At 44.2% G+C, this 26,130-nt stretch overlaps 1 protein-coding gene across 7 annotated transcripts; it reads right to left on the bottom strand.

Annotated features, from left to right (window-relative positions):
* Positions 1-64: 64 nt before the first annotated feature.
* hipk1a (homeodomain interacting protein kinase 1a) lies at positions 65-26,130 on the bottom strand. 7 transcript variants are annotated; one of them, XM_046365895.1, is made up of 18 exons: positions 25,724-26,130; positions 24,485-25,254; positions 24,163-24,354; positions 22,480-22,661; positions 22,137-22,260; positions 21,809-21,928; positions 21,495-21,587; positions 21,114-21,295; positions 6,572-6,722; positions 6,273-6,477; positions 5,837-5,955; positions 5,443-5,571; positions 4,228-4,394; positions 3,642-3,779; positions 3,300-3,461; positions 2,879-3,081; positions 2,585-2,718; positions 65-2,443 (listed from the first exon to the last, which is right to left on the bottom strand). In XM_046365895.1, exons 2-18 carry the CDS (start codon positions 25,250-25,252, stop codon positions 2,051-2,053), a joined length of 3,462 nt encoding a protein of 1,153 aa, XP_046221851.1. In that variant the 5' UTR covers positions 25,253-25,254; positions 25,724-26,130; the 3' UTR covers positions 65-2,050. The 7 variants fall into 7 exon arrangements, with proteins under 7 accessions (XP_046221851.1, XP_046221850.1, XP_046221857.1 ...); XM_046365894.1 differs by having other exon boundaries at positions 4,228-4,397; positions 25,724-26,129; XM_046365901.1 differs by having other exon boundaries at positions 21,501-21,587; positions 25,724-26,128.

Raw genomic sequence — 26,130 nt, 5'->3', positions numbered from 1 at the left:
GTGTGTGTTCTATGTAGCACTTCACATAGATTGTATGAATGACCGTGTCACAAACCATTCACTCTTATATCCAACAGCTATTTATATACTCATGAATCATCATTGGATTCAATACAATTCACCAAATGAATCCAAGGTTGACTGAATATCACCATTTGCAATGCAGTCTAATGGACTGTGGTTACTTATAGTGTGAGCAGCCCAATCGGATTTCTACTTTACACATTAACAAGTTCACATACACCATCATTGCACATGACAAGATCCTAACTATCAACAGCACTATTGACTTATAAGGCCTAGTCAGCCTACTAAACGGATCCTTTTAACACAGGGCTGGTTTCCTGGACGTGGAGGCATTCTCCATTGAACATACTTTTCAGTCCAAGAGTTAGCTTAACCAAGTTACAGGGGCCTAAAGTGGTGATGAGATGTGCACGTGATTAACACGTGATTCCCACACACCAAAGGGCCTTTGACAGGCGCTTCGTTAACATGCTAGAGAAGATGCACTCCTCCATGTCCTTATATGGACAGTGAAGCTGAAACTTTTAACATGGCTTTATTCTCTAGCATTTTGGATTTGATCAAATGTTTATCAGGCGACATCGTCACCTTTTGAGAGTATTTTCATTACATCGGTTTTTCCGTTTAGAAATGTAAGCACTTTATATGTAGTCCCATCTGAACAAAGATAATGCCACCAAAACACCAATAAGGTATAGCATTTTTTGTGGGGGGGGGTATGATTTTACGCCTCTAAACTTCACTTGTCATTATTCACGGCAGCATCCACATTAATGTAGGAGTGTTCAGAAACATTCTATTATTTACAATAAAAGTGACAAATGGTACAATACCTTATTTACAATTCATTTCTATTGGGGGCACAACATAACACAATACATTATTTACCATTCATTTCTATTGGGGGCACAACATAACCAAAACAAAACTAAATGCATACAAGGTTAATGTAATCATTGCGTGCTAGAAATACTGGACCAAATACTAAACTTGACATGTAATTTGAACTTTTATTTAACTAGGCAAGTCAGTTAAGAACAAATTTGTATTTACAATTGACGGCCTAGGAAAAGTGGGTTAACTGCCTTGTTCAGGGTCAGAACGACAGATTTAACCTTGTCAGCTCGGGGATTTGATCTAGCAACCTTTTGGTTACTGGCCCAACACTAACCACTAGACTACCTGCCGCCCATTAATACACTTATGACATCTTCAATGGGGGGGGGACACACACACACACACGACTAGATATATAAAGTGCATTCATATCTAAAGAGTTACACATGAAAATACCCTGGTGATGTTCTGCAGTCGCCTCGTATACAACATTTGATCTCAGATGCCTGAGTGCAGAGCCAAAGCAAAAGTGTTAGCTTCATTGGCCAAACAAATAGGTAGAGGAGTGTACATGTGTAGGGAAGTGGTTCAGGTAAGGCGACATTTAGTCGACAAACTCATTTTATCTGTATTCTTTTACAACAGACATGGAAAACACACTTATGAAACAGAGAAACTCTGTTCAGCGTTATTTGCAATACGTAGACATTCAAAATAATGATAAAAACAAATAAATTAAAAAAAGGTCAGTCTTATAATTCTAGTACAATTTGATTAGCTGCAGTACATGGAAATAAAATGTCATGATAACGACAAAGGACACACGGGTTAGTGCTTTTACAAGCGTAATATTCTAAAAACAAAGATAGCAAAATACTGGCTTTACATAAGACAGAATGTTTAAAGGACTTTTTTGCACATAAGCAAATTTCATTTAACAGGGAATGAAAAATATTTACCACTTGAAATCAGGACATTGCGAACAAAGCTGTTAAAATAATTCTAAACGAGGCCTTACTAAATTGCACATTTAAAAATATCAGTGGTATTTAAGTATCATAGTGCCTGTGCTAAACTTGTGCAGTGCTGCGCCTTTATAGTCTTGGTCTCCATTTGGTCTTCCGCTGGGCTAGATAGCTGTTTTTTTCCACAGAAATAGAATCTAGGATATTCTAGCCTTTATTCCTCACAGGTAGGGGTACTGACTGAGCTTCCTCTGGCTGAGCTGGTAGGCCGCTGCGCTGGACCGTGGGACGGGGTAAGGCTGGGCCGCCAGCTGCTGCTGCTGGTGGTACTGTCCCTGGGCATGAAGGAGCCCCAGGGAGGAGTAGGGCCCGCTGGGCCGGGCGTGTCTAGAAGAGCCCCCGGCGTGGAGCTGGTCCATGGCCTGAGAGACAGAGGCCAGGGCGGCAGAGGCAGGGTAGGCGTACAGGTTAGGGGTAGAGGTGAAGATGGAGGAAGCCTCTTGCAAACGGTAGGAGTGGGAGGAGACTGGAGGAGGGTAGGTGGGCTGACGGCGCAAGGAGCTGCTGTTGCCTCCTGTTCTGTCTTGTGATGATGACAGCACAGACTGCTGTACCTGGGGAGGAATATAATTGTACATTATAATACGCTACTCGCATTTAGATACTTTCTGCCTCCAAGACTAAACTTGAAATAAGAAGAGGATAAACAAAAACCCTAAGACATGACAAGTGAAGTCAAAAATATTGCTTTATACCTGACTCAGGTTGAGGGGTTGAGATCTGCTAGTTGTGGCCCTCTGATGGCGATCAGAGCTGGAGGCCCCTCCTGCCCTGCTGGACTGCTGAGCTGTCACCTTCTTGGACTTACCAGAGACATTAACTTGTTGATCTGAGAAACAAAAACAAGAAAAAAAAACATCCCACATATTTAATGCTGTGAGAATAGTTTAGTGTGAGAAGTTGCAGGTGGTACACAAAGTTCCCAAAGCTAGAGTCCGCCCCACCTATACAATGGTAGGGGAAACACTAGGCCGGAGGTGTGTGCTAACCTGATTTGTGGGTCCCGCTCTCCCCAGACTGAGTCTTCACTGAGGGCAGGATGATGGCAAGGGACTTGGAGGAGGACTGGGACGAGGAGGAGTTGGTGGCAAGGCGCTTGGGGCTCAGGGGACTGCTGACTGACGAGTCAGAGTCATGCGAGTCGTGCACCGTCACACAGCTGATCACATTGGCTCGCTGGTTAACACCAGAGCTGTGACAGAGAAGAGAAAGAATACTTCAGAATTTTATTTTCAGAATACAGATATTCATCTTTTGCTTTCAACCCAGCCCCTTGAGAGACAGGACGCACATACCCAAAGGGGTTGAAAGCCACGGTCATACACAGTGCTGGATTCAGCTACTCAAAATAGCAGCGTCTCATGAAATCACACAGATGGATGCATGAGATTACACTGGACGTGACCTCACCCGGCAGCAGGGAACTTCCTGTCATCTTCGTCCTCTGTGTCGCTGTGGATGGAGATAATGCTGGCAGCAGGGCTGGGAGTATCGGAGATGACGATTGGATCCCCATTGAAGGCAGGGATGTTGTCGACCACAGAGGCAGCTTGCTCCAGCGACAACACAGGCCTGCAAAGGGGCAGCACTCCTTTTTAATGTAAAGTACACAGAGATGTTTCAATGCAATTAAAACATGTAAAGATTTTAAAAGTGGTCAATCATAAAGCTCTCACTGATTCACATAAATGACATAGATGGTGAGGAAGGGAACAATACAGTGTAAAAGTCCCTTTTGGGTTTGAAAGTTACCTGGCCCTACTGTCGGCATGTCGAGCCTTACACCCTTTCCCCTGCTGGGGTCTTGCTTGGGAGGGGGCCGTGGGTGCTTGACGCCCCAGTGCAAGGTCCTGCTGCATGATGCCATCGTACTGACTGCCATGACGACCCCTGGCATCACAACAAGTTGGAATTAGCTTCCCTAGCATATTGGAATCAGTACAACATGCTGGCATAAGTGGGTAGTTATCTGAACCAACTAATGTCTCCACATACTGTAACCTAGATACCAAAAAAATGGCATATATATCAAATAAGGGCTTCCTCTGAAATTACTCTAACTTTCTGCTGTTTAGTCAGTGATATGGGGTGGCAGGAAGCCTTGTGGTTAGAGCGTTGGACTAGTAACCGAAAGGTTTCAGGATCGAATCCCCGAGCTGACAAGGTAAAGATCTGTCGTTCTGCCCCTGAACAAGGCAGTTGACTCACTGTTCCTAGGCCGTCATTGAAAATAAGAATTTGTTCTTAACTGACTTGCCTAGTTAAATAAAAAAGGTAAAAAAATAAGTACATTTGGCCTTAGTGACGGAGCCCAGAGGGACAGCACTGCAGTACTCACCTCCGGTGTGATGCTTGTTGTCCTGAGCAGTCTCCACCAGAGAGAGGGGCTCCCATGGGAGGGTCAGGAACCAGTGTCTGGCTCTGGCTGGGGTTGTGAAGGGCCATGCCTGGCATCTGCTGCCACGTGGAGGGGATAAGGATCTGCTGGGTCCCTGCTGGCCAGCCCTGCTGTACACACACACACACACACACACACACACACACACACACACACACACACACACACACACACACACACACACACACACACACACACACACACACACACACACACACACACACACACACACACACACACACACACACACAGTTATTGTAGGTTTACTTCTCGAACAACAGATACTGAAATCATACTGCAAGTTGAACAGTCTGTTTTGAGAGAAATTGAAAAATGCTGTGCTAAATGTGAGTATGACAGTCAGACCACCACAGAATGCAGGTGCATGAGGAGCACATGCAGTTCGTAGACAGACATGATTCAGTGTCTGTTCCAGTCACGCCTGAAAAGTTATAGGCATCCAGCACGCCCCCACTGAGTCAAGATCAAATTCAGAAGAGAAAGATACACTGAAAAAAACCATCCAATGACCGGTCTCTGTTCCCCAGACTTCCAAAGCACGACCTAAACAATAGTTACTGCCGAGGAAAGAAATAGGATTGAAAATCAAAACACTGTTCAAATGGGAACTCCCAACTGGCAGAAGAGAAAACAGGTCATGCTCTCAAGCCAAGCACACATGTCCTGGAAGGCAGTCCTGTAGAACTGGTCCGTTCAAAACACTGGTTGAAGACCTGGAACTCAAGACGAATCTATGAAGAGAAGCATGATAGATAATCAAGCGGCAGCATTCCAGCGGGCATTTCCCATGTCTGCTGCACGATTCCAGGACCAACGCAAATGGCGTTACTCATTTGAATCAACAGCAGGTTTCCCAAGGTTGCAGCGATGAAGGGCACATTTACATTTGGTTGAATTTATTTACATTTCAGCAAGACTTCCCGGAAACTTCAGCTGTCACTGTATAATAATGCAAAAGCCTTTTTTTTGGGGGGGGGGAAGAAGAGAAAGGGACAGATGAGACGCTGCAAGCAAAAGCACACACTATAGTAAGCAGCAGCACATGCATCCCATGCTCTGCACACCCCTGAAATGGTGTCAGGGGGAGAAAGGGGTACAGGGAAGACGGGGGCAGGAGTGGTGTTTGTGCTTTACCAGCATGGTGGAGCTCTGATCCAGCAGGCCGGGCCTTCCAGCCCCACAGCCCAGGGGCAGCGAATACAGAGGGGCCATTCCTGCCACAGGGGTGTGCAGAGTGGCTACCATCAAAGGAGTGCAGGAGGCCTGGTGGGGGAGGAGGTTTGAGGGACGGGTGTAGGGGTTAGATAACTAGAAATGGGGGGGGGGTGGACAGATCTGATCGCCACATCCCTTCACCACAGTCTGAGATTTGATTCCCAAAGAAAGGAGAGGAACGTTAAAACAGGTTTAACACGTTGTGATGAAACCTGTCTTTACTCTGGTGAGATACACCCAAGTTATTCATAGGATTCCAAACATGGAGTCAGGCTGCGGGTGGGTGGTCACGCAGCAGTCAGCCTCGCTGTACCTGTGTGAGCATTCCAGGCTGGAGATGTAGAGGCTGAGTGGACTGGTTCTGGGGCCCCATGGGAACAGCGTTGTCCATCCTCACTGGGAAACCAGAGTGTTTGCCGGACGTCTGGAGGCCTACAAAGAAAGGAGGGAGGTAGATTAGTCACAATGTCATGAATATACAACTCTGCAGAAGCAGACTACAGACTTTACGGCTAATTTAAAGACAATTGGGCGGAATCAAAATGATGAAGTTCAGATCCTCCCGTGTTAATAGATCACATAAGGTTACGGACAAGATGTCCCACTGACCGTTGTCTCCCACATTACAACATATTTACTTAGCGGCGACATGAATTTGGTCTTCATACGAGCACAAAAAGAGAGTCAAACAAACTGTTGTTCTAACATTGTAACCCTGCTCCATACGGTTCCTTCTCTGCTCTGCTCACCCTGGATGGTGGGGGGGCAGACGATGAGAGTCTGCTGGAAAGGCTCAGCCTGGCCACATAGCTGGGTGGGTCTGGTCTGCAGAGGGACACTCTGCTGGGGGAGACCGGGGATGTTGATAGTAGCCTGCTGATACAGGCCCGGCTGGTAGTTCAGCAGAGGGACGTTGCTGCTCACTGACAGTGACTGGCCACCGGTGGACGCCATCTGACACGGCGGGGATAACATGACATCAAATATGATTCATGTGTTGAAAGGACACCCTGAGGAAGTCTGACAATACAAGGCATTCGTTTCTCACCTGGTTGTGCTGGTTAAGCTGGCTGCTAAATGTAACAGTGAGGTTTGTAGCTGCACTGGGATTGTTGTTGCTAGAAAACAGATTCTTTCCACTCTCGAAAGCGCTGACCCTGCGCTTGCATATGTCCATGTTCTGGAAGCATGACTTCACACTGAAAAAGAATCATATTTATCAAGAAACATGTAACTCTAAAGGAGCAAGGTAAACAGGAGAGGCCATGGAAAATCATAAGAGAAAAACAAGATTTGCAAAGCTGTCCTAATCCTGGACTGTTGTGTGTAAGAGCTCTATGCCATTTTAAAATAAAATCCAAATCTAATAGAACGTAAAGGTTGAGTAAGTTAGAATGTTGTCCACAAATGTACCCACATTTCTATTGGCTGAAATATTTTATTTTCACAGCCATTTTAAAGTTGTCATTAGTTACCACAGCCACAAAGTCATAATTATGGCTTAACCCCCACTTCTAAAATGTATCTTAAAATCAGATTTTGAACCTAAGGTCTGGAGAATTTTGTATCACAAAAAACAGTTTGAATGGTCCAGTGGAAGATTTTGATTGGATGTTACATTTCAAGAACCCCCAAGACACGCTTATAAAAGGGGTGCTGTGTGTAATGTGCGTCACTGTTTTCTGTCCAGGTAGTTGTTGCTACGCTAGTTTCAAGTGGCCAAGTGTTGCCAACTGTCTGCGATTTATATGTATTGAAAGTAGATGACGCAGGTAAAGTCAAAAGTCACAACATGTTCTAAAACGTTCTGGTGACAAAACACTGTGTTTTGGAAAAGGCCATTCTTGAACATGGGGTGAGGCATTCTTACTAATCTGCTAGAGAACAAGTTTGGATTTAAGTATAACTTTTGAATGACCGATGCCTTTAGTGAGAGGTCTAATGCTTTAATATTTAATCATTTCTGCCCTCCGAATTCATATTCATTTTTAAAATAGGCACGTTTAATTTGTCTGGCTTGCCGTTCCTAATAAAAAGGGAATCTTTTTTGCTCATATAATTTAAAAAACAAGTCTCTAGGTGTAGACAAGCCCATAAGCAAATAGGTAATGACTAAAGAGTTAAATCACAAATAGACAGGTATTTTCCTTTCCACGGTAGCAAGATCTTATCTGTGTTTGCTAACTTTCTATAAAAATGTATTGTAATGAGATCATTTCAATGAGAGCATTTCTTCCTTTCGGGATATGAATACAGAGTATGTCCACATCACCGTCAGACCATTGTATTGGTAAACTACACAACAATATAAAAGTTAGTGGTCCAACATGTAGTATAGTAAACATTATCATTTGGTATTCTAAAACTGATTTTTTTATTATCTGCAATCTACACACAATACCTCAATGACAAAGCGAAAATGTTCAAAATGTTTGCAAATTTATTACAAATCCTTTGGAGAGGCACAGACCCGTCTATGTAAGGTCCCACAGTTGACAGACCATGTCAGAGCAAAAACCAAGCCATGAAACCAAAAAGGTGTCCGTAGAGCGCCGAGACAAGATTGTGTTGAGAGACAGATATGGGGAAGGGTACCAAAAAATGTATACAGCATTGAAGGTCCCCAAGAACACAGTAGACTCCATCATTCTGTAATGAAAGAAGTTTGGAACCAACAAGACTCTTCTGAGAGCTGGGCACCCAGCAAAACTAAGCAATCGGGGTAGAATGGCCTTGATCAGGCAGGTGACCAAGAACACAATGGCAACCCTGACAGAGCTCTAGTTTTCCTCTGTGGAGATGGGAGGACCTTCCAGAAGGACAACCATCTCTGCAGAACTCCGTCAATCAGGCTTTTAGAGTGGAGGAGTGGCCAGACGAAGCCACTCCTCAGTAAAAGGCACACGACGGCCCCACTTGGGAGTTTGCCAAAAGGCACCTAAAGGACACTCAGACCATGAGAAACAAGATTATCTTGTCTGATGAAACCAAGATTGAACTCTTTGGCCTGAATGCCAAGCGTCACGTCTGGAGGAAACCTGGCACCATCCCTACGGTGAAGCATGGTGGTGGCAGCAGCATGCTGTGTGTATGTTTTACAGCGGCAGGGACTGGGAGACTAGTCAGGATCGAGGGAAAGATGATAAAGTACAGAGAGATCCTTGATTACCTGCTTCAGAGCGCTCAGGACCTCAGACTGGGGTGAAGGTTCCCCTTCCAACAGGACAACAACCCTAAGCACACAGCCAAGACAACACAGGAGTGGCTTCGGGACAAGTCACTGAATGTCCTTGAGTGGCCCAGCCAGAGCCCGGACTTGAATCCGATCTAGCTAGCTTACAAAGAATAACAACAAAAAATATCTAGTTAACAGAAGAAAGGAAGACAAAATAAGGACAAAAGAAGGACAGAAGAAAAAGGAAAAGAAAGAGGACAACAAAGTGAAACAGTCAGCACTTCTATTGCAACTTCGTATTTCGTCGTCCTAACGTAGTCTACACTGCTATCTGCCCAGCAGCTAGCCAGCTAGGAAACGTCCACCGTCTACCGAATAGCAGCACTGTAGAAACTATTACACTCAACTGAACGACTTGATTAGTGTAGTGTTAGCTAGCTACATAGTTGTCTTTGCTGTCTTCGTATCCAAGATAATTGTGTAGTTTAGAGCGTGTAGTCTTAGAGTGATTATCTTAATTTACCGAGGTTAGCTAGCCAGCTATTTGTCGTCCTTAACGTAGGAGACACTGCTAGCTAGCCAACAGCTAGCCAACGTCTACTGAATAGAACTTCCGCACTCAACAACCCGGTCGCATTCCGCTTCGCTCCACAGGTAGTATCACATTTTTCATTTCATTTCATTACAGCACAACGGTTTGATTTGTTTGATCGTAGCTAGCTACATAGCTAGCTACATAGCCGTCTGTGTATCAAAGATAATTGTGTAGTCTAGAGCGATTTTCTAGGTTAGCTAGCCAGCTATTGTCGTTCTTTTAACGCAACGTAACGTAATCAACACTGCTAGCTAGCCAGCTAGCCCCCGAATAGCAGCACTGTAGAAACTACTACACTCAACGGAACGACTTGATTAGTGTAGTGTCAACAACGCAGCCACTGTCAGCTAGCCTACAAAGTCAACAACGCAGCCACTGCCAGCTAGCCTACTTCAGCAGTACTGTATCATTTTTAATAATTTTAATCAATAAGATTCTTGCTACGTAAGCTTAACTTTCTGAACATTCGAGACGTGTAGTCCACTTGTCATTCCAATCTCCTTGCATTAGCGTAGCCTCTTCTGTAGCCTGTCAACTATGTGTCTGTCTATCCCTGTTCTCTCCTCTCTGCACAGACCATACAAACGCTCCACACCGCGTGGCCGCTGCCACCCTAATCTGGTGGTCCCAGCGTGCACGACCCACGTGGAGTTCCAGGTCTCCGGTAGCCTCTGGAACTGCCGATCTGCAGCCAACAAGGCAGAGTTCATCTCAGCCTATGCCTCCCTCCAGTCCCTCGACTTCTTGGCACTGACAGAAACATGGATCACCACAGATAACACTGCTACTCCTACTGCTCTCTCTTCGTCCGCCCACGTGTTCTCGCACACCCGAGAGCTTCTGGTCAGCGGGGTGGTGGCATAGGGATCCTTATCTCTCCCATGTGGTCATTCTCTCTTTCTCCCCTTACCCATCTGTCTATCGCCTCCTTTGAATTTCATGCTGTCACAGTTACCAGCCCTTTCAAGCTTAACATCCTTATCATTTATCGCCCTCCAGGTCCCCTCGGAGAGTTCATCAATGAGCTTGATGCCTTGATAAGCTCCTTTCCTGAGGACGGCTCACCTCTCACAGTTCTGGGCGACTTTAACCTCCCCACGTCTACCTTTGACTCATTCCTCTCTGCCTCCTTCTTTCCACTCCTCTCCTCTTTTGACCTCACCCTCTCACCTTCCCCCCTACTCACAAGGCAGGCAATACGCTCGACCTCATCTTTACTAGATGCTGTTCTTCCACTAACCTCATTGCAACTCCCCTCCAAGTCTCCGACCACTACCTTGTATCCTTTTCCCTCTCGCTCTCATCCAACACTTCCCACACTGCCCCTACTCGGATGGTATCGCGCCGTCCCAACCTTCGCTCTCTCTCCCCCGCTACTCTCTCCTCTTCCATCCTATCATCTCTTCCCTCTGCTCAAACCTTCTCCAACCTATCTCCTGATTCTGCCTCCTCAACCCTCCTCTCCTCCCTTTCTGCATCCTTTGACTCTCTATGTCCCCTATCTTCCAGGCCGGCTCGGTCCTCCCCTCCCGCTCCGTGGCTTGACGACTCAATGCGAGCTCACAGAACAGGGCTCCGGAAGGCCGAGCGGAAATGGAGGAAAACTCGCCTCCCTGCGGACCTGGCATCCTTTCACTCCCTCCTCTCTACATTTTCCTCCTCTGTCTCTGCTGCTAAAGCCACTTTCTACCACTCTAAATTCCAAGCATCTGCCTCTAACCCTAGGAAGCTCTTTGCCACATTCTCCTCCCTCCTGAATCCTCCTCCCCCTCCCCCCCCTCCTCCCTCTCTGCAGATGACTTCGTCAACCATTTTGAAAAGAAGATCGACGACATCCGATCCTCGTTTGCTAAGTCAAACAACACCGCTGGTTCTGCTCACACTGCCCTACCCTGTGCTCTGACCTCTTTCTCCCCTCTCTCTCCAGATGAAATCTCGCGTCTTGTGACGGCCGGCCGCCCAACAACCTGCCCGCTCGACCCTATCCCCTCCTCTCTTCTCCAGACCATTTCCGGAGACCTTCTCCCTTACCTCACCTCGCTCATCAACTTATCCCTGACCGCTGGCTACGTCCCTTCCGTCTTCAAGAGAGCAAGAGTTGCACCCCTTCTGAAAAAACCTACACTCGATCCCTCCGATGTCAACAACTACAGACCAGTATCCCTTCTTTCTTTTCTCTCCAAAACTCTTGAACGTGCCGTCCTTGGTCAGCTCTCCCGCTATCTCTCTCAGAATGACCTTCTTGATCCAAATCAGTCAGGTTTCAAGACTAGTCATTCAACTGAGACTGCTCTTCTCTGTATCACGGAGGCGCTCCGCACCGCTAAAGCTAACTCTCTCTCCTCTGCTCTCATCCTTCTAGACCTATCGGCTGCCTTCGATACTGTGAACCATCAGATCCTCCTCTCCACCCTCTCCGAGTTGGGCATCTCCGGCGCGGCCCACGCTTGGATTGCGTCCTACCTGACAGGTCGCTCCTACCAGGTGGCGTGGCGAGAATCTGTCTCCTCACCACGCGCTCTCACCACTGGTGTCCCCCAGGGCTCTGTTCTAGGCCCTCTCCTATTCTCGCTATACACCAAGTCACTTGGCTCTGTCATAACCTCACATGGTCTCTCCTATCATTGCTATGCAGACGACACACAATTAATCTTCTCCTTTCCCCCTTCTGATGACCAGGTGGCGAATCGCATCTCTGCATGTCTGGCAGACATATCAGTGTGGATGACGGATCACCACCTCAAGCTGAACTTCGGCAAGACGGAGCTGCTCTTCCTCCCGGGGAAGGACTGCCCGTTCCATGATCTCGCCATCATGGTTGACAACTCCATTGTGTCCTCCTCCCAGAGCGCTAAGAACCTTGGCGTGATCCTGGACAACAAACTGTCGTTCTCAACTAACATCAAGGCGGTGGCCCGTTCCTGTAGGTTCATGCTCTACAACATCCGCAGAGTACGACCCTGCCTCACACAGGAAGCGGCGCAGGTCCTAATCCAGGCACTTGTCATCTCCCGTCTGGATTACTGCAACTCGCTGTTGGCTGGGCTCCCTGCCTGTGCCATTAAACCCCTACAACTCATCCAGAACGCCGCAGCCCGTCTAGTGTTCAACCTTCCCAAGTTCTCTCACGTCACCCCGCTCCTCCGCTCTCTCCACTGGCTTCCAGTTGAAGCTCGCATCCGCTACAAGACCATGGTGCTTGCCTACGGAGCTGTGAGGGGAAACGGCACCTCAGTACCTCCAGGCTCTGATCAGGCCCTACACCCAAATAAGGGCACTGCGTTCATCCACCTCTGGCCTGCTCGCCTCCCTACCACTGAGGAAGTACAGTTCCCGCTCAGCTCAGTCAAAACTGTTCGCTGCTCTGGCTCCCCAATGGTGGAACAAACTCCCTCACGACGCCAGGACAGCGGAGTCAATCACCACCTTCCGGAGACACCTGAAACCCCACCTCTTTAAGGAATACCTAGGATAGGATAAAGTAATCCTTCTCACCCCCCTTAAAATATTTAGATGCACTATTGTAAAGTGGTTGTTCCACTGGATGTCATAAGGTGAATGCACCAATTTGTAAGTCGCTCTGGATAAGAGCGTCTGCTAAATGACTTAAATGTAAATGTTAAATGTAACATCTGTGGAGAGATCTGAAAATAGCTGTGCTGCAACGCTCCCCATTCAACCCGACAGAGCTTGAGAGGATCTGCAGAGAAGAATGGGAGGAACTCCCCAAATACAGGTGTGCCAAAATTGTAGCGTCATACCCAAGAAGACTTGAAGCTGTAATCGCTGCTAAAAAGGTGCTTCAACAAAGTAAAGGGTCTGAATACTTAAGTAAATGTGATATTTATATTTTTTATAAATTAGTAAAACTTTCTAAAAACCTGTTTTTGCTTTGACATTATGGGATATTTTGTGTAGATTGATGGGGGGGGGGGTAAAAACAGATTATATTTTAGAATAAAGCTGTAACGTAACACAATGTGGAAAAAGTGAAGGGGTCTGAATACTTTCCAAATGCACTGTATGAGCAGCTCCATGGTAAGAAATGTTACCGTTCCTGGTGCAAAACCAATGTCCTATCCCGGAGCTCGGGTAAATGACATAACTAAGCTGCTCCCGAATGTACTATCGTAGTCCATGTGGATTTTAATGACATTATGAAGGGCAGCTCTGAACAGTTGAAAGTGAATTTTAAAAAGAGCTGATAGAGACTCTGCTAGACACTAACAAAATACTCATCATATCTGGCCCTGTGCCCTCTTTGAATCGTGGCATAGAATCTTGCTAAATCGTTCATTCTCTTCACAGCTGGCAACGGGACAATTGCAGCTCAATGGGTTTAACTTTTGTTGACAATCTTTCGATACCTTTTGGAAACAAAACACGTTTTATGAAAAGGATGGGATCCACCCAAATAATGCAGGTTCCTGGATCCTTTCAAAGCCCAGCTCAGCTAATCCCTACCATTGTGACGCAGAGTTGTCATAATGCTTCAATAAATTAACATTACACCAGGGGCATTGGTAGACACAAAGTAAGTAACCTTATTTATGTCCCTCTAACTGCCCAGAATGCCTCTGCTGATCCTGTATGTAGTAATCATGTGCCTATGAACCAGATTTATACTGTTAGCACGGAGGCTGTGTGCCCTAGGAGGAAGTCCACTGTGTGCAGCTCACCCTGCAATAACATGAGCATATCTTCTTCTGGTACGCTTCCCAGTAAAGCAATGAAAACAAGTAAGCATCCCAGAAGAATGGTGCTCAAAATAGTCTACATTGACATATGTGGCTTAATAAACGAGATTCACAAAATCAGTAAATTTGCTAGTAACAGATGACATTCATATTCTGACTATCTAAGAAACTCACGTACATAATACCTTTGTTGATACAGTGGTAGAAATACAAGGTTATAACATTTACAGAAAAAAATGAAATGCCAAAGGTGGAGGTTTTGCTGTTTATATTCAGAACCACATTCCTGTAAAGATTAGAGAGGATCTCATGTTAAATAGTGTTGAAGTAATATGGCTACAGGTTCATCTGCCTCACCTAAAGCCCATTCGGATGGGAAGCTGCAAAAGATCACCAAGTGCTAACAGTCAGTCTCTGGATAACATGTGTGAAATGCTTGATAATGTACATGATATCAACAGAGAGGTATATTGACTGGCTTTCATCAAGCTGCCCACTCAAGAAAAAGCTTAAAACTGTAAAGAGTGCCTGCAACCTGGTTCAGATTTTAAAATCAACCTACCAGGGTAGTTACAAACAGCACAGGAATTAAATCATCAACACGTATTGATCACAGCTTTACTAATGCTGCATAAATTTGCATGAAAGCATTATCTATAGCCATTGCATGTAGTGATCACAATATAGTAGCCATATCTAGGAAAACCAAAGTTCCAAAGGCTGGGCCTAATATAGTGTATAAGAGGTCATACAATAAGTTTTGTAGTGATTCCTATGTTGTTGATATAAAGAATAAATTGGTCCATGGTATGTAATGAACAGACACTGCACTTGACACATTTATGAAATTGCTTATTCCTTACCTATAAGCATGCACCCGTTAAGAAAATTACTGTAAAAACATAAATCCCCTTGGATGGATGAGGATTTGAAAAAGCGTATGGTTGAGAGGGATGAAGCAAAAGGAATGGCAAATAAATAAGTCTGGTTGCACAACCAATTGGTAAACTTATTGCAAATTAAGAAATCATATGACTAAACTGAAGAAACTACACTTTGAAACAAATATAAATGTCAAATAATGATAGTAAAAAGCCTTGAAGCACCTTAAATGAAATGTTGGGAAAAAAGGCAAACTCAGCTCCACAATTCATTGAATCATTCATCACAAAACCAACAGATATTGGAAAGATTAGCAAACTTATACATGACATGCCAGCAACAAACGCTGACACAACACATTCAAGTATATAATGTGACCAGATTATGAAAGACATGCATTGTAATTTTGAATTCCGTAAAGTGAGTGTGGAAGAGGTTGGATGTAAAATATGGTCCTTCTGTAGCTCAGTTGGTAGAGCATGGCGCTTGTTACGCCAGGGTAGTGGGTTCGATCCCCGGGACCACCCATACGTAGAATGTATGCACACATGACTGTAAGTCGCTTTGGATAAAAGCGTCTGCTAAATGGCATATATTATTATTATTATTATTATAAAATTACTGAGGATAATAGCTGACAATATTACCACTCCTATTTGCCATTTTTTCAATTTAGGCCTACTAGAAAGTCATTCAGCTACCTAAGAATAGTAAAGCCCCCTTTACTGGCTCAAATAGCCAACCAATTAGCCTTTTGTAACCAACCCTTAGTAAACTTTTGGGAAAAATGGTGTTTGATCAGATGCAATGCTATTTTACAGTAAACAAATTGACAAACTTTCAACATGCTTATAGGGAAGGACATTCAACAAGCACAGCACTTACACAAATGACTGATGACTGGCTGAGATAAATTCACGATAAAAAGATTGTGGGGGAGTGTGGATTCTGACATTATCGATCATAGTCTGCTGCTGGAAAATGTATGCGTTATGGCTTTACACCCCCGGCTATATTGTGGATAAAGAGTCACCCTCTATGAGGGTGTTCTTTAATGGAAGCCTCTCCAACATAATCCAAGGAGAATCAGGAATTCCCCAGGGCAGCTGTCTAGGCCCCTTACTTCTTTCAATCTTTACTAATGTCATGCCACTGGCTTTGAGTAAAGTCAGTGTGTCTATGTATGCAGATGACTCAACACTATACATGTCAGCTACTACAGCGACTGAAATGACTGCAACACTTAAAGAGCTGCAGTTAGCTTCAGAGTGGGTGGGAAGGAATTAGTTAGTCCTAAATATTTCTAAAACTAAAAGCATTTTATTTGGGACAAATCATTTACTAAACCCTAAACCTCAACTAAATAATGTGGAAATTTAGCAAGCTGAGGTGACAAAACTGCTTGGAGTAACCCTGGATTGTAAATGGTAATGGTCAAAACATATTGATACATCAGTAGCTAGGATGTCATAAGGTGAATGCACCAATTTGTAAGTCGCTCTGGATAAGAGCGTCTGCTAAATGACTTAAATGTAATGTAAATGTAAGATGGGGAGAAGTCTGTCCATAATAAAGCATCGCTCTACCTTGTTAACAGCACTGTCAACAAGGCAGGTCCTACAGGCTCTAGTTTTGTCGCACCAGGACTACTGTTAAGTTGTGTGGTCAGGTGCCACAAAAAGGGACTTAGGAAAATTGCAATTGGCTCAGAACAGGGCAGCCCAGCTAGCCCTTGGATGTACAAAGAGAGCTAATATTAATAATATGCATGTCAATCTCTCCTGGCTCAAAGTGGAGGAGAGTTTGACTTCATCACTTTTTGTATTTATTAGAGGTATTGACATGTTGAATGCACTGAGCTGTCTCTTTGAACTACTGGCACACAGCTCGGACACCCATGCATACCCCACAAGACATGCCACAAGAGGTCTCTTCACAGTCCCCAAGTCCAGAACAGACTATGGGAGGCACACAGCACTACAGAGCCATGACTACATGGAACTCTGTTCCACATCAAGTAACTGATACAAGCATTAAAATGAGATTTTTATAAAAAACAGATAAAAATGCACCTTATGGAACAGCGGGGACTGTGAAGCAACACAAACATAGGCACAGACACATGCATACACACACACGATAACATACTATACACACTTACACATGGATTTTGTGCTGTAGATATGTGGTAGTGGTGGAGTAGGGACCTGAAGGCACATAGTGTGTTGTGAAATCTGTGAATGAATTGTAAAGTTTTTTTCAATTGTATAAACTGCCTTAATTTTGCTGGACCCCAGGCAGAGTAGCTGCTTCCTTCTTATCTAATGGCATGCATCACCAATGCATCCAGAGGCCTACAGTATTATGGCATTACTGGCCTTATAGACATCTGTCATCTAAAGCAGAGAATAGCTCAACTCGCACATTGTTTACATGTTGAGCTATACACAAAGTGTACAAAACATTAACGGCATCTGCTCTTTCCATGACATAGCCTTCACCTTGTCAGCCTATAATCCCTTATCGATATCAATCCACTTCAAATCAGTGTAGATGAAGGGGAAGAGACAGGTTAAAGAAAGATTTTTAAGCTTGGAGACGATTTGAGATATGGACTGTGTGTGTGTGCCATTCAGAGGGTGAATGGGCAAGACAAAATATTTACGCGCCTTTGAACGGGGCATGGTAGTAGGTGCCAGGCACAACGGTTCGCTTCAAGAACTGCAGTGCTACTGGGTTTTTCCACGCTCAACAGTTTCCCGTGTGTATCAAGAATGGTCCACCACCCAAAGGACATCCAGCTAACTTGACAACTGTTGAAAGCATTGGAGTCAACATGGGCCAGAATCCCTGTCCAACACTTTGACACCTCGTAGAGTCCATGCCCCAACGAATTGAGACTGTTCTTAATGGTTTACACACTCAGTGTATGTTCTCAATTGAAAATGATACCAGTAGACACTGTATATGACGCAAAGCATATACAGTGACAAGAAAAAGTATGTGAACCCTCTGGAATTACCTGGATTTCTGCATACATTGGTCTGATCTTCATCTAAGTCTTCATCTAAGTCACAACAAAAAATGATTGTATTTTTCTTGTCTATGTTGAATACACAATTTAAACATTCAGTGTAGGTTGGAAAAACGATGTGAAACCCTAGGCTAATGACTTCTCGGAAAGCTAAATTGGAGTCAACTAACCTGGAGTCCAATCAATGAGATGAGATTGGAGATGTTGGTTAGAGCTGCCTTGCCCTATAAAAAAACACTCACAAAATATGAGTTTGCTATTCACAAGAAGCATTGCCTGATGTGACCCATGCCTCGAACAAAAGAGATAGAAGACTTAAGACTGTCCGCCAACTGAAGCTCAACTGAAGTTGGGAGATGCAACAGGACAACGACCCAAACACAGTCGTAAATCAACAACAGAATAAGTAAATCAACAACAGAATGGCTTCAGAGGAAAATACACCTTCATGATTCATGATAGTGTTGTTAGACAAAGCAAGCTTCGAAAAGTAATGTAGTTTTATTGGGATTTGCAACTGTTGTTGGTAAGTAATGAATCTTACAGCTTCTGAAGTAAATTATGCATCCTTAAAATTGCATTTGAAATAAATGCCTTTTGCGGCCTTCTCCCTGAGTGTGCTGCACAATCGAAGAGTCTCTCACTCACACGGCTCTCCATCACGTGAATCCGTCTTCCTCACAGGCTACAAGTTAAGACAGACACATCGGGGACGCAACTGCGCTCATCCTTATCTAATTCCAAGGTGCATATTGAAGATATTGGAAGAACTGTCCACGTTAACTTTTCGTCAGCCATCAATATGAGTCGGCCTAACAAACAGCAAAAGCATTAGTCTATGTCAATCTACTGTCCCCCATAGTACAAAAGTCAACCTATTCTATTCTGTGCCTGGGCCAGTTGTGGGATGCGATAGATCCCAAATGAATACAACCAATAGCATCCCCCCAAAAATGTTTATGCAATGTGGCTAACGCAACAGATCAGAACATTTACCTTAAAATGTTGATAAACTATTAGGCTATTTCTTCACATTATAAGCGCAGCAATGCGCACACGGCAGTAGGCTATAAGCACAAATGTTCCATTAGCAGGAAAACACCATTCTCAAAAGTGACCACAAATGCAATTATGCATGTAATGATTTTATTATAAATGTGTATTTTTATAGTGCAAATTATCTTCCCCACACTTGAAACTCACGCACTGCTTATAACTCAGCGAAAAAAGAAACCTCCCTTTTTCAGGACCCTGTCTTGCAAAGATAATACGGAAAAATCCAAATAACTTCACAGATCTTCATTGTAAAGGGTTTAAACACTGTTTCCCATGCTTGTTCAATGAACCATAAACAAACAATTAATGAACATGCACCTTTGGAACGGTCGTTAAGACACTAACAGCTTACAGACGGTAGGCAATTAAGGTCACAGTTAAGAAATCTTAGGCCACTAAAGAGGCCTTTCTACTGACTCTGAAAAACACCAAAAGAAAGATGCTCAGGGTCCCTGCTCATCTGTGTGAACGTGCCTTAGGTATGCTGCAAGGAGGCATGAGGACTGCAGATGTGGCCAGGGTAATACATTGCAATGTCCGTACTGTGAAACACCTAAGACGGCACTACAGGGAGACAGGGCGGACAGCTGATCGTCCTCGCAGTGTCAGACCACGTGTAACAACACCTGCACAGGATCGGTACATCCGAACATCACATGCGGGACAGGTACAGGATGGCAACAACAACTGTCCGCAATAGGCTGAGATAGGCCTACAAGCCCTCAGACCAACCTGTTGTAAGGCAGGTCCTCACCAGACATCACCAGTGTGTCACAGCATCATACGACTGTCTGCAATGACAACAAGCTCAATCTAAACGCAGTGCGTTACAGGGAAGACATCCTCCTCCCTCATGTGGTACCCTTCCTGCAGGCTCATCCTGACATTACCCTCCAGCATGACAATGCCACCAGCCATACTGCTCATTCTGTGCATGATTTCCTGCAAGACAGGAATGTCAGTGTTCTGCCGTGGCCAGCGAAGAGCCAGGATCTCAATCCAACTGAGGTTGGATTGGAGGGTGAGGGCTAGGGCCATTCCCCCCAGAAATGTGCGGGAACTTGCAGGTGCCTTTGTGGAAGAGTGGGGTAACATCTCACTGCAAGAACTGGCAAATCTGGTGCAGTCCATGAGGAGATGCACTGCAGTACTTAATGCAGCTGGTGGCCACACCCAGATACTGACTGTTACTTTGATTTTAAAACACCCCTTTGTTGAGGGACACATTATTCCATTTCTGTCAGTCACATGTCTGTGGAACTTGTTCAGTTTATGTCTCAGTTGTTGAATATTGTTATGTTCATACAAATATTTACACGTTAAGTGTGCTGAAAATAAATGCAGTTGACAGTGGGAGGACGTTTCTGTTGAGTTTATATGCCAGTTAGGATCTACACCCGTTGTAAAGATTAATGTGCTTAATTTTAAGAAGTTATTTTGCCATTTTAGTTGTGATACAAACCTTATTAAAACATATAGGCCTATGAGCTAGGCTACATAAGGTGTGCAACTATAATTCAAACAAGTTTTTTTTTTAAAGGCATTGTTTCTTATGCTGGGCATCATTCACAAGTGATAATATATCATTCACAAGTGTTAGCCTGATGGGTGATTATTAGCCTATTTGTTTTTTAATTTTGTCTTTACATATACTAAATAATATTGGTGTGACATTTGTTTTGATTTAGAATAGACCATTATCATGCACCTGTATCAAAATAGGGGCAGCGTGGGGAAAAATGCATGTCATCTATGCACTTAAATAGCGAATGGAGGATACTTTTCTCCGTGGTTTATTTTCATGGCAGCCAGGTAGCCTAAATTCCTGTTGTAAATAAGAAATGTGCTTAATATTAGGAAAGTTGAGAAATAAATATAGTAGGCCTAGCCAATAGAAAGCTGATGGGATCCTCCTCTTTTTATTAACGGCCATCACTCGGTTTTCTCCCGCAATTGCATAGCCTATAGAAATATAGCACATGAGCTCATTAAGTGTTTGATTAGATTTTCGAATACATTTGCATTGATGTCAGAGTGATTAGAGGGACAATAGAGTGCTTAATACCAGAATTTGACTGCCTTCATGACTCATGACCGCCAGTGTGGCGGTAATACGGTCCCCGCAACAGCCCTAGCCCTGACTCTACTTACTGTGAGCTGTGAGGAAAGTGCAGCAGGTGTGTCATGGTGACGAAGGGGTGGTTGAGGGTCTTCATGGGGGTGATGCGTTTGTCTGCGTCCAGCGTCAGCATTTTCTTTAGCAGATCAATAAACTCTCTCCGGTCAGCCTTCTCTGCCAGGACGTCAGTCCCCACCAGACTAGTCATGTTCACCTGCAACAAAACACAGAAAGTTGCCTTCTCTGGCTAAGAATGTCTGCTAAATGACTCCAATTTAAACATTAAGTCTCGCCTGACAAAATCAAATACATTTATGACATGAAACAAACCAATTTATTAGCATAATACAAAAACATTAAGACATCAAACGTAGGAGTGAGTTATTTAACAGAATGAATGGTAACCTGCTCACCCTCACCTGCATCATGTCATCCAAACAGTTGAAAATGTATTTCCTCGCCTCCTTTGACTTTATCCCCAGCTCTGCCTCATGCTCTGAAGGTGTCTACAGAAAAAAAACAATACAACAGAAGACTATTACGTACAGTAGCACTACACACTACTGCGTGGAATAAGGGAGCAATAATATGGTAATAAATTGGAAACTAGTTACAACTAGTAATAACATGCTACCAAAAGTACTGTCTCATATAGGCCTAGCTACACTCATGAACAAAATATGTACATATCAACAACCCAGAGATGTTCTGTTGCCACATACTGTACCTTGAGCCTCCAGAGGGGGTAACTGGAGTCAGGGCCTCTGTTGAAAAAGCGGCTGGTCTTAGTGCCTGCACTCAGGAGGTACTCAGCAGGCAGGCCCTGGGTCTGGGAAATGTACCGGATCTGATGCAACCAAGGGAAATGCAAATCAGAGATTGTATTATGAGCGCTGCTTTTTTAGTACAAACAAATGCACCTTGCATTAAAGACAATACTGTATGAAATGCTAGATAAAATACAATACTGTATAACTACAAAATGAAAGAGACAAATACATGTCAACGATGGATGAGTGTATTGTCTCACTGACAGTAGAATAATTGCTGCTGACCTGACCATACTCTGAGGCACCGGGATAAAGAGGCCAACCCAAGAACAGTTCAGCAATGACACAGCCCAGAGACCACATGTCGATCGCTTCACAGAAGGGAAGACCCAGGATGATCTCTGGCGCCCTGTAATAACACACAAAAACCATTGGACATGTCCATAGTTGTACATTGAGCCTGCAATACATCCTCCATGGCTAATGGGACTCAGATTGTGCCCATAGAAATATAATTACTAAAACTAGTATCCCCATTTAAGTAAATTGCAGTGGTCTGATGGGCTTTGCCTGTTCCAGTAATTCTATTTCTATGCTTGTGCCTCCCATGAGACAGTCAGACACTCACCGGTAGTAGCGGGACTGCAGGTAGGTGGAACACACAGCCTTGGAGACATGGCTGGCAGAGCCAAAGTCGATGACCTTGACCCTGTAGGGCTGTCTGAGAGGATCTACAAGCATGATGTTCTCTGGCTTCAGGTCAGCATGGATCAGACCTAGGCTCTTCAGCTTCATCAGGGCCGTGGCCACCTGATGGAACACAAGAGTCAAATATACACTCCCTACATATTTATTTCAGGCTGCATGACATCCGGCTGTGATTGGGACTCAAATATGGCGGCGCACAATTGGTCCAGCATCGTCCAGGTTTGGCCGGGGTAGGCCATCATTGTAAATAAGAATTTGTTCTTAACTGACTTGCCTAGTAAAATAAAGGTGAAATAAGAATCAATCTTCAGACAGTGAAGCTAAAACTTTTTATTTGGCTCTATACTCCAGCATCTTGGATTTGAGACAAAAAAAAATAATATAACTATTGTAAAATAGATTGTGTCTGTAAAATGTGTATAAGATGTATTAACTGAAGGTAGAAGCCTAAGTGTTTATTAGTTTATTCCAATTGGAATGCTTACAAGCCCTTAAGTTGGTTAAGGGCTTGTAAGCATTTCACTGTAAGGCCTACACCGGTTGTATTCGGCGCATGTGACAAATACAATTTGGTCCCATATTCCTATCTCGCAATGACTACATCAAGCTTGTGACTACAAGCTTTTTGGATGCTTTTCAAGTTTGTTTTGTTTGTGTTTTGGATTATGTTGTGCCCAATAGAAATTAATAATATATAATGCATTGTGTCATTTCGGAGTCACTTCTACTTTAAATAAGAATACAATATATATTATATTTCTGAACACTTCTACATTCATGTGGATGCTACCATGATTATGGATTTATCCTGAATTAATTGCAAATGCATCCAAGTGTCACACGCTGGATGTAGTCATTGAGTGCTATAAAATACAAATACTAAACTTTTATTTTGTATTTTTTTATGATAGCAAATTGGAAGCTACAGTCTTGTCCCATCGCAGCAACTCCCGTACGGACACGGGAGAGGCGAAAGTCGAGAGCCACGCGTCCTCCGAAACACAACCCTTCCAAGCCGCACTCCTTCTTGACACCCTGCTCGCTTCACTGCACGCTTAACCTGCCGCAACAATGTGTTGGAGGAAACACCGTACAACTGGCTGTAGTGACGCCTTAAGCACTGCAATTCGCCACTTGGTAGGAAAAATACGAAACTTTTGACAAAATGTAATACACTTTAAGGGAATTTGTCCAAATAGTTATGACACCTTCAAATAGGGGGACTAGATACCTAAAGTGCATTCATTTTTAAACAGCAAAACAAGTATGAAAAAAATAAACATAAAAGGGGGTAACATTCTGTACTGTAGCCTCCTATAAAAACACTCAATCTACAATCCAAAACGCTGGAGTATAGAGCCAAATTAAAATGTATAGCTTCACTGTCCAAATAAATACATAGGAGAGTGTATATATTATGTAGGTGGATGTATGATATGTGTAGGATATGGGTAACGTGCAATATATGTATTAATGTATGTGTCAAGTGGGTAATGCAAAATGTATCGTGTTGTTTTGCATACAGTCAACAGCAGTACTGAAAAAGTGTTCAAGACCATTTTCCCCATATGGATAATAAAGCATATGGTGGACTGTATCATACCTGCTGCAACACAGGCCGGATGGACTTGAGTAGCAGCGGGCTGAACTTGCTGTGCTTCAGGAAGTCATAGAGGTTCTGCTCCAGCATCTCAAACACCAGGCAGGTGTGGTTCTTGTGTTGGAAACACTCGTAGGAACGCACAAAGTTGAACTCTTCAGCATTCTCTGTGCTCAGTCTGCTCAGGATACTCACCTGGCGAGTGGAGAAGGGCAGACGTGTTCAATTATATTTCTAATTATTCTTTCTCCTCCCAAACTTTTACAAAAATGTTTTGGTTAAAGCTTACAAGAACGTCACTTTTGCTTAGTGATACAACACTAACCTCAATTTGACCTTGCCGGACATATGAGGGATGATTCTTCAAGATCTTGATGGCCACAATCTCATTAGTGCCACGCTTCCAGCATTTAGCCACCTGACCAAATGTACCTCTCCCTAGGAACTCCAGCACCTCATAACTGTTGGACACAGAGCACAGGATCTCATGCTGCACTAGCTGGTAGTCCCCCTCACTGTGGGAGTTACTACTCTTAGTGGTGGAGGTGGAATGTGCTATGGACTGGGCTGTGGTGGTCCCCCCGCCAGCAGCTGTGCGGTTGGAGAGCACAGGGGCCGAGAGCTCCTCCAGGATCTGAACACTGTCACTGCTGTCCACCTCCTCACTCTTCCTCTTCAGGCTGTTACCATACTGATGTTGGTATAGGTCGCCTGGCTGGGAGGATGATGATGCGGCATCTTTGACAAGGCAACTGGCGGAAGAGGAGGAAGATGAAGAGGAAGGTGGTCCTCGGACGCTGCCGGTGCTGTCTGCCGCCCGTACGATCGTCTGCTCCCGGGAGCCTGCCCCCGTTGATGGGTACCCCTGGTTGGAGTTGGAGGAGTTGTATGCTGGGTTGAAACTTGATACAGAGGGGGAGGATGTGTTTCCATTGCCCTGGCTGGGGCCCTGCTGCTGGTAGTAACTGCTGTTGTTGTCTCCCACTTGGCTGCTCACATCCCACACACTGTTCTCTACCTTCAGTTTCTTGGAGCGAGTGTAGGCGCTGGAGGAGATTGAGGGTGAGGAGAACACCTGGAGCTCAGAAGCCATGTCTACACAAAATGAGAGGCAAATAGAGATGATTGCATGTTACATTTACATTTTAGTCATTTGGCAGTGACTTACAGTAGTGAGTGCATAAATGTTTCATGCTGGTCCCCCGTGTGAATCGAACTCACAACCCTGGCGTTGCAAGCGTCATGCTCTACCAACTGAACCACACGGGAAAATCACCATAAACTGACAGCTGGTGTTAAGTAGCTAGTGGTCTTACATAGTTGTAATAGATCAGACAGTTGAAATCAGTTTAAATTAAATCACCTTGACAACTCATACCAAGTGAACTATATTTACAAACTGTAGTAGATAATCAGTGTTCTGCTAGCGGCGCCAGCCATGTTATTGCGGAACAAAGCAGCAGCCAAGCAGCCTAGGAAGCTATAGCTAGCTAAATGTTATGAAAAACTGGTTGTCAACAGCCGGAAAATAACATAATGTAAAACAAAAACAAATGAACGTCACCTGTGTTTGTTTTAGTCCCGCAGTTCCGATCGTTTTCCCGAAACAGCAGGCCACATTGTTCTTGGTCAATGAAGTGTTAGCTAGCTGCAGCTACAGCGAGATTCATGTAGAAGACCTCCCCTAGAGATCTCTCCTCTGACGCGACATCATTCACACCATCAATCGGAACATCATAGTAGCATTAGCTACGGAGATATCACACGACATCATATAATTTGGAGATACCTAGCTAGCTAGAAAATGACAAACTAATTCCAAAAACACTAGGAGAGGCCATGATCCATCACTAGTATTACTATGCCAGCAGCACAAATTATGACGCCACTTTGTATAGTAATGAGGAAATCTTCAAAATAAAAGCCCACATTCCTTAGAGTCCAAATCAAAGAAAACCTTTCTCTAACTCT

The sequence above is a fragment of the Oncorhynchus gorbuscha genome, linkage group LG10, assembly GCF_021184085.1.
Source record: "Oncorhynchus gorbuscha isolate QuinsamMale2020 ecotype Even-year linkage group LG10, OgorEven_v1.0, whole genome shotgun sequence".
NCBI lineage: Eukaryota > Metazoa > Chordata > Actinopteri > Salmoniformes > Salmonidae > Oncorhynchus > Oncorhynchus gorbuscha.
Note: the sequence above shows the minus strand (reverse complement) of the source record. Positions and strands in the feature narration are given on the sequence as shown.

Excerpts from the sequence above, each read along its gene's own strand:
- hipk1a (XM_046365894.1), bottom strand. The coding sequence starts at position 25,252 with ATGGCTTCTGAGCTCCAGGTGTTCTCCTCACCCTCAATCTCCTCCAGC. Across the intron at positions 3,462-3,641 it reads CATGCCGACAGTAGGGCCAG|GCCTGTGTTGTCGCTGGAGC; the intron begins GTAACTTTCAAA and ends GCCCCTTTGCAG. Across the intron at positions 2,444-2,584 it reads AACCCCTCAACCTGAGTCAG|GTACAGCAGTCTGTGCTGTC; the intron begins GTATAAAGCAAT and ends ATTCCTCCCCAG.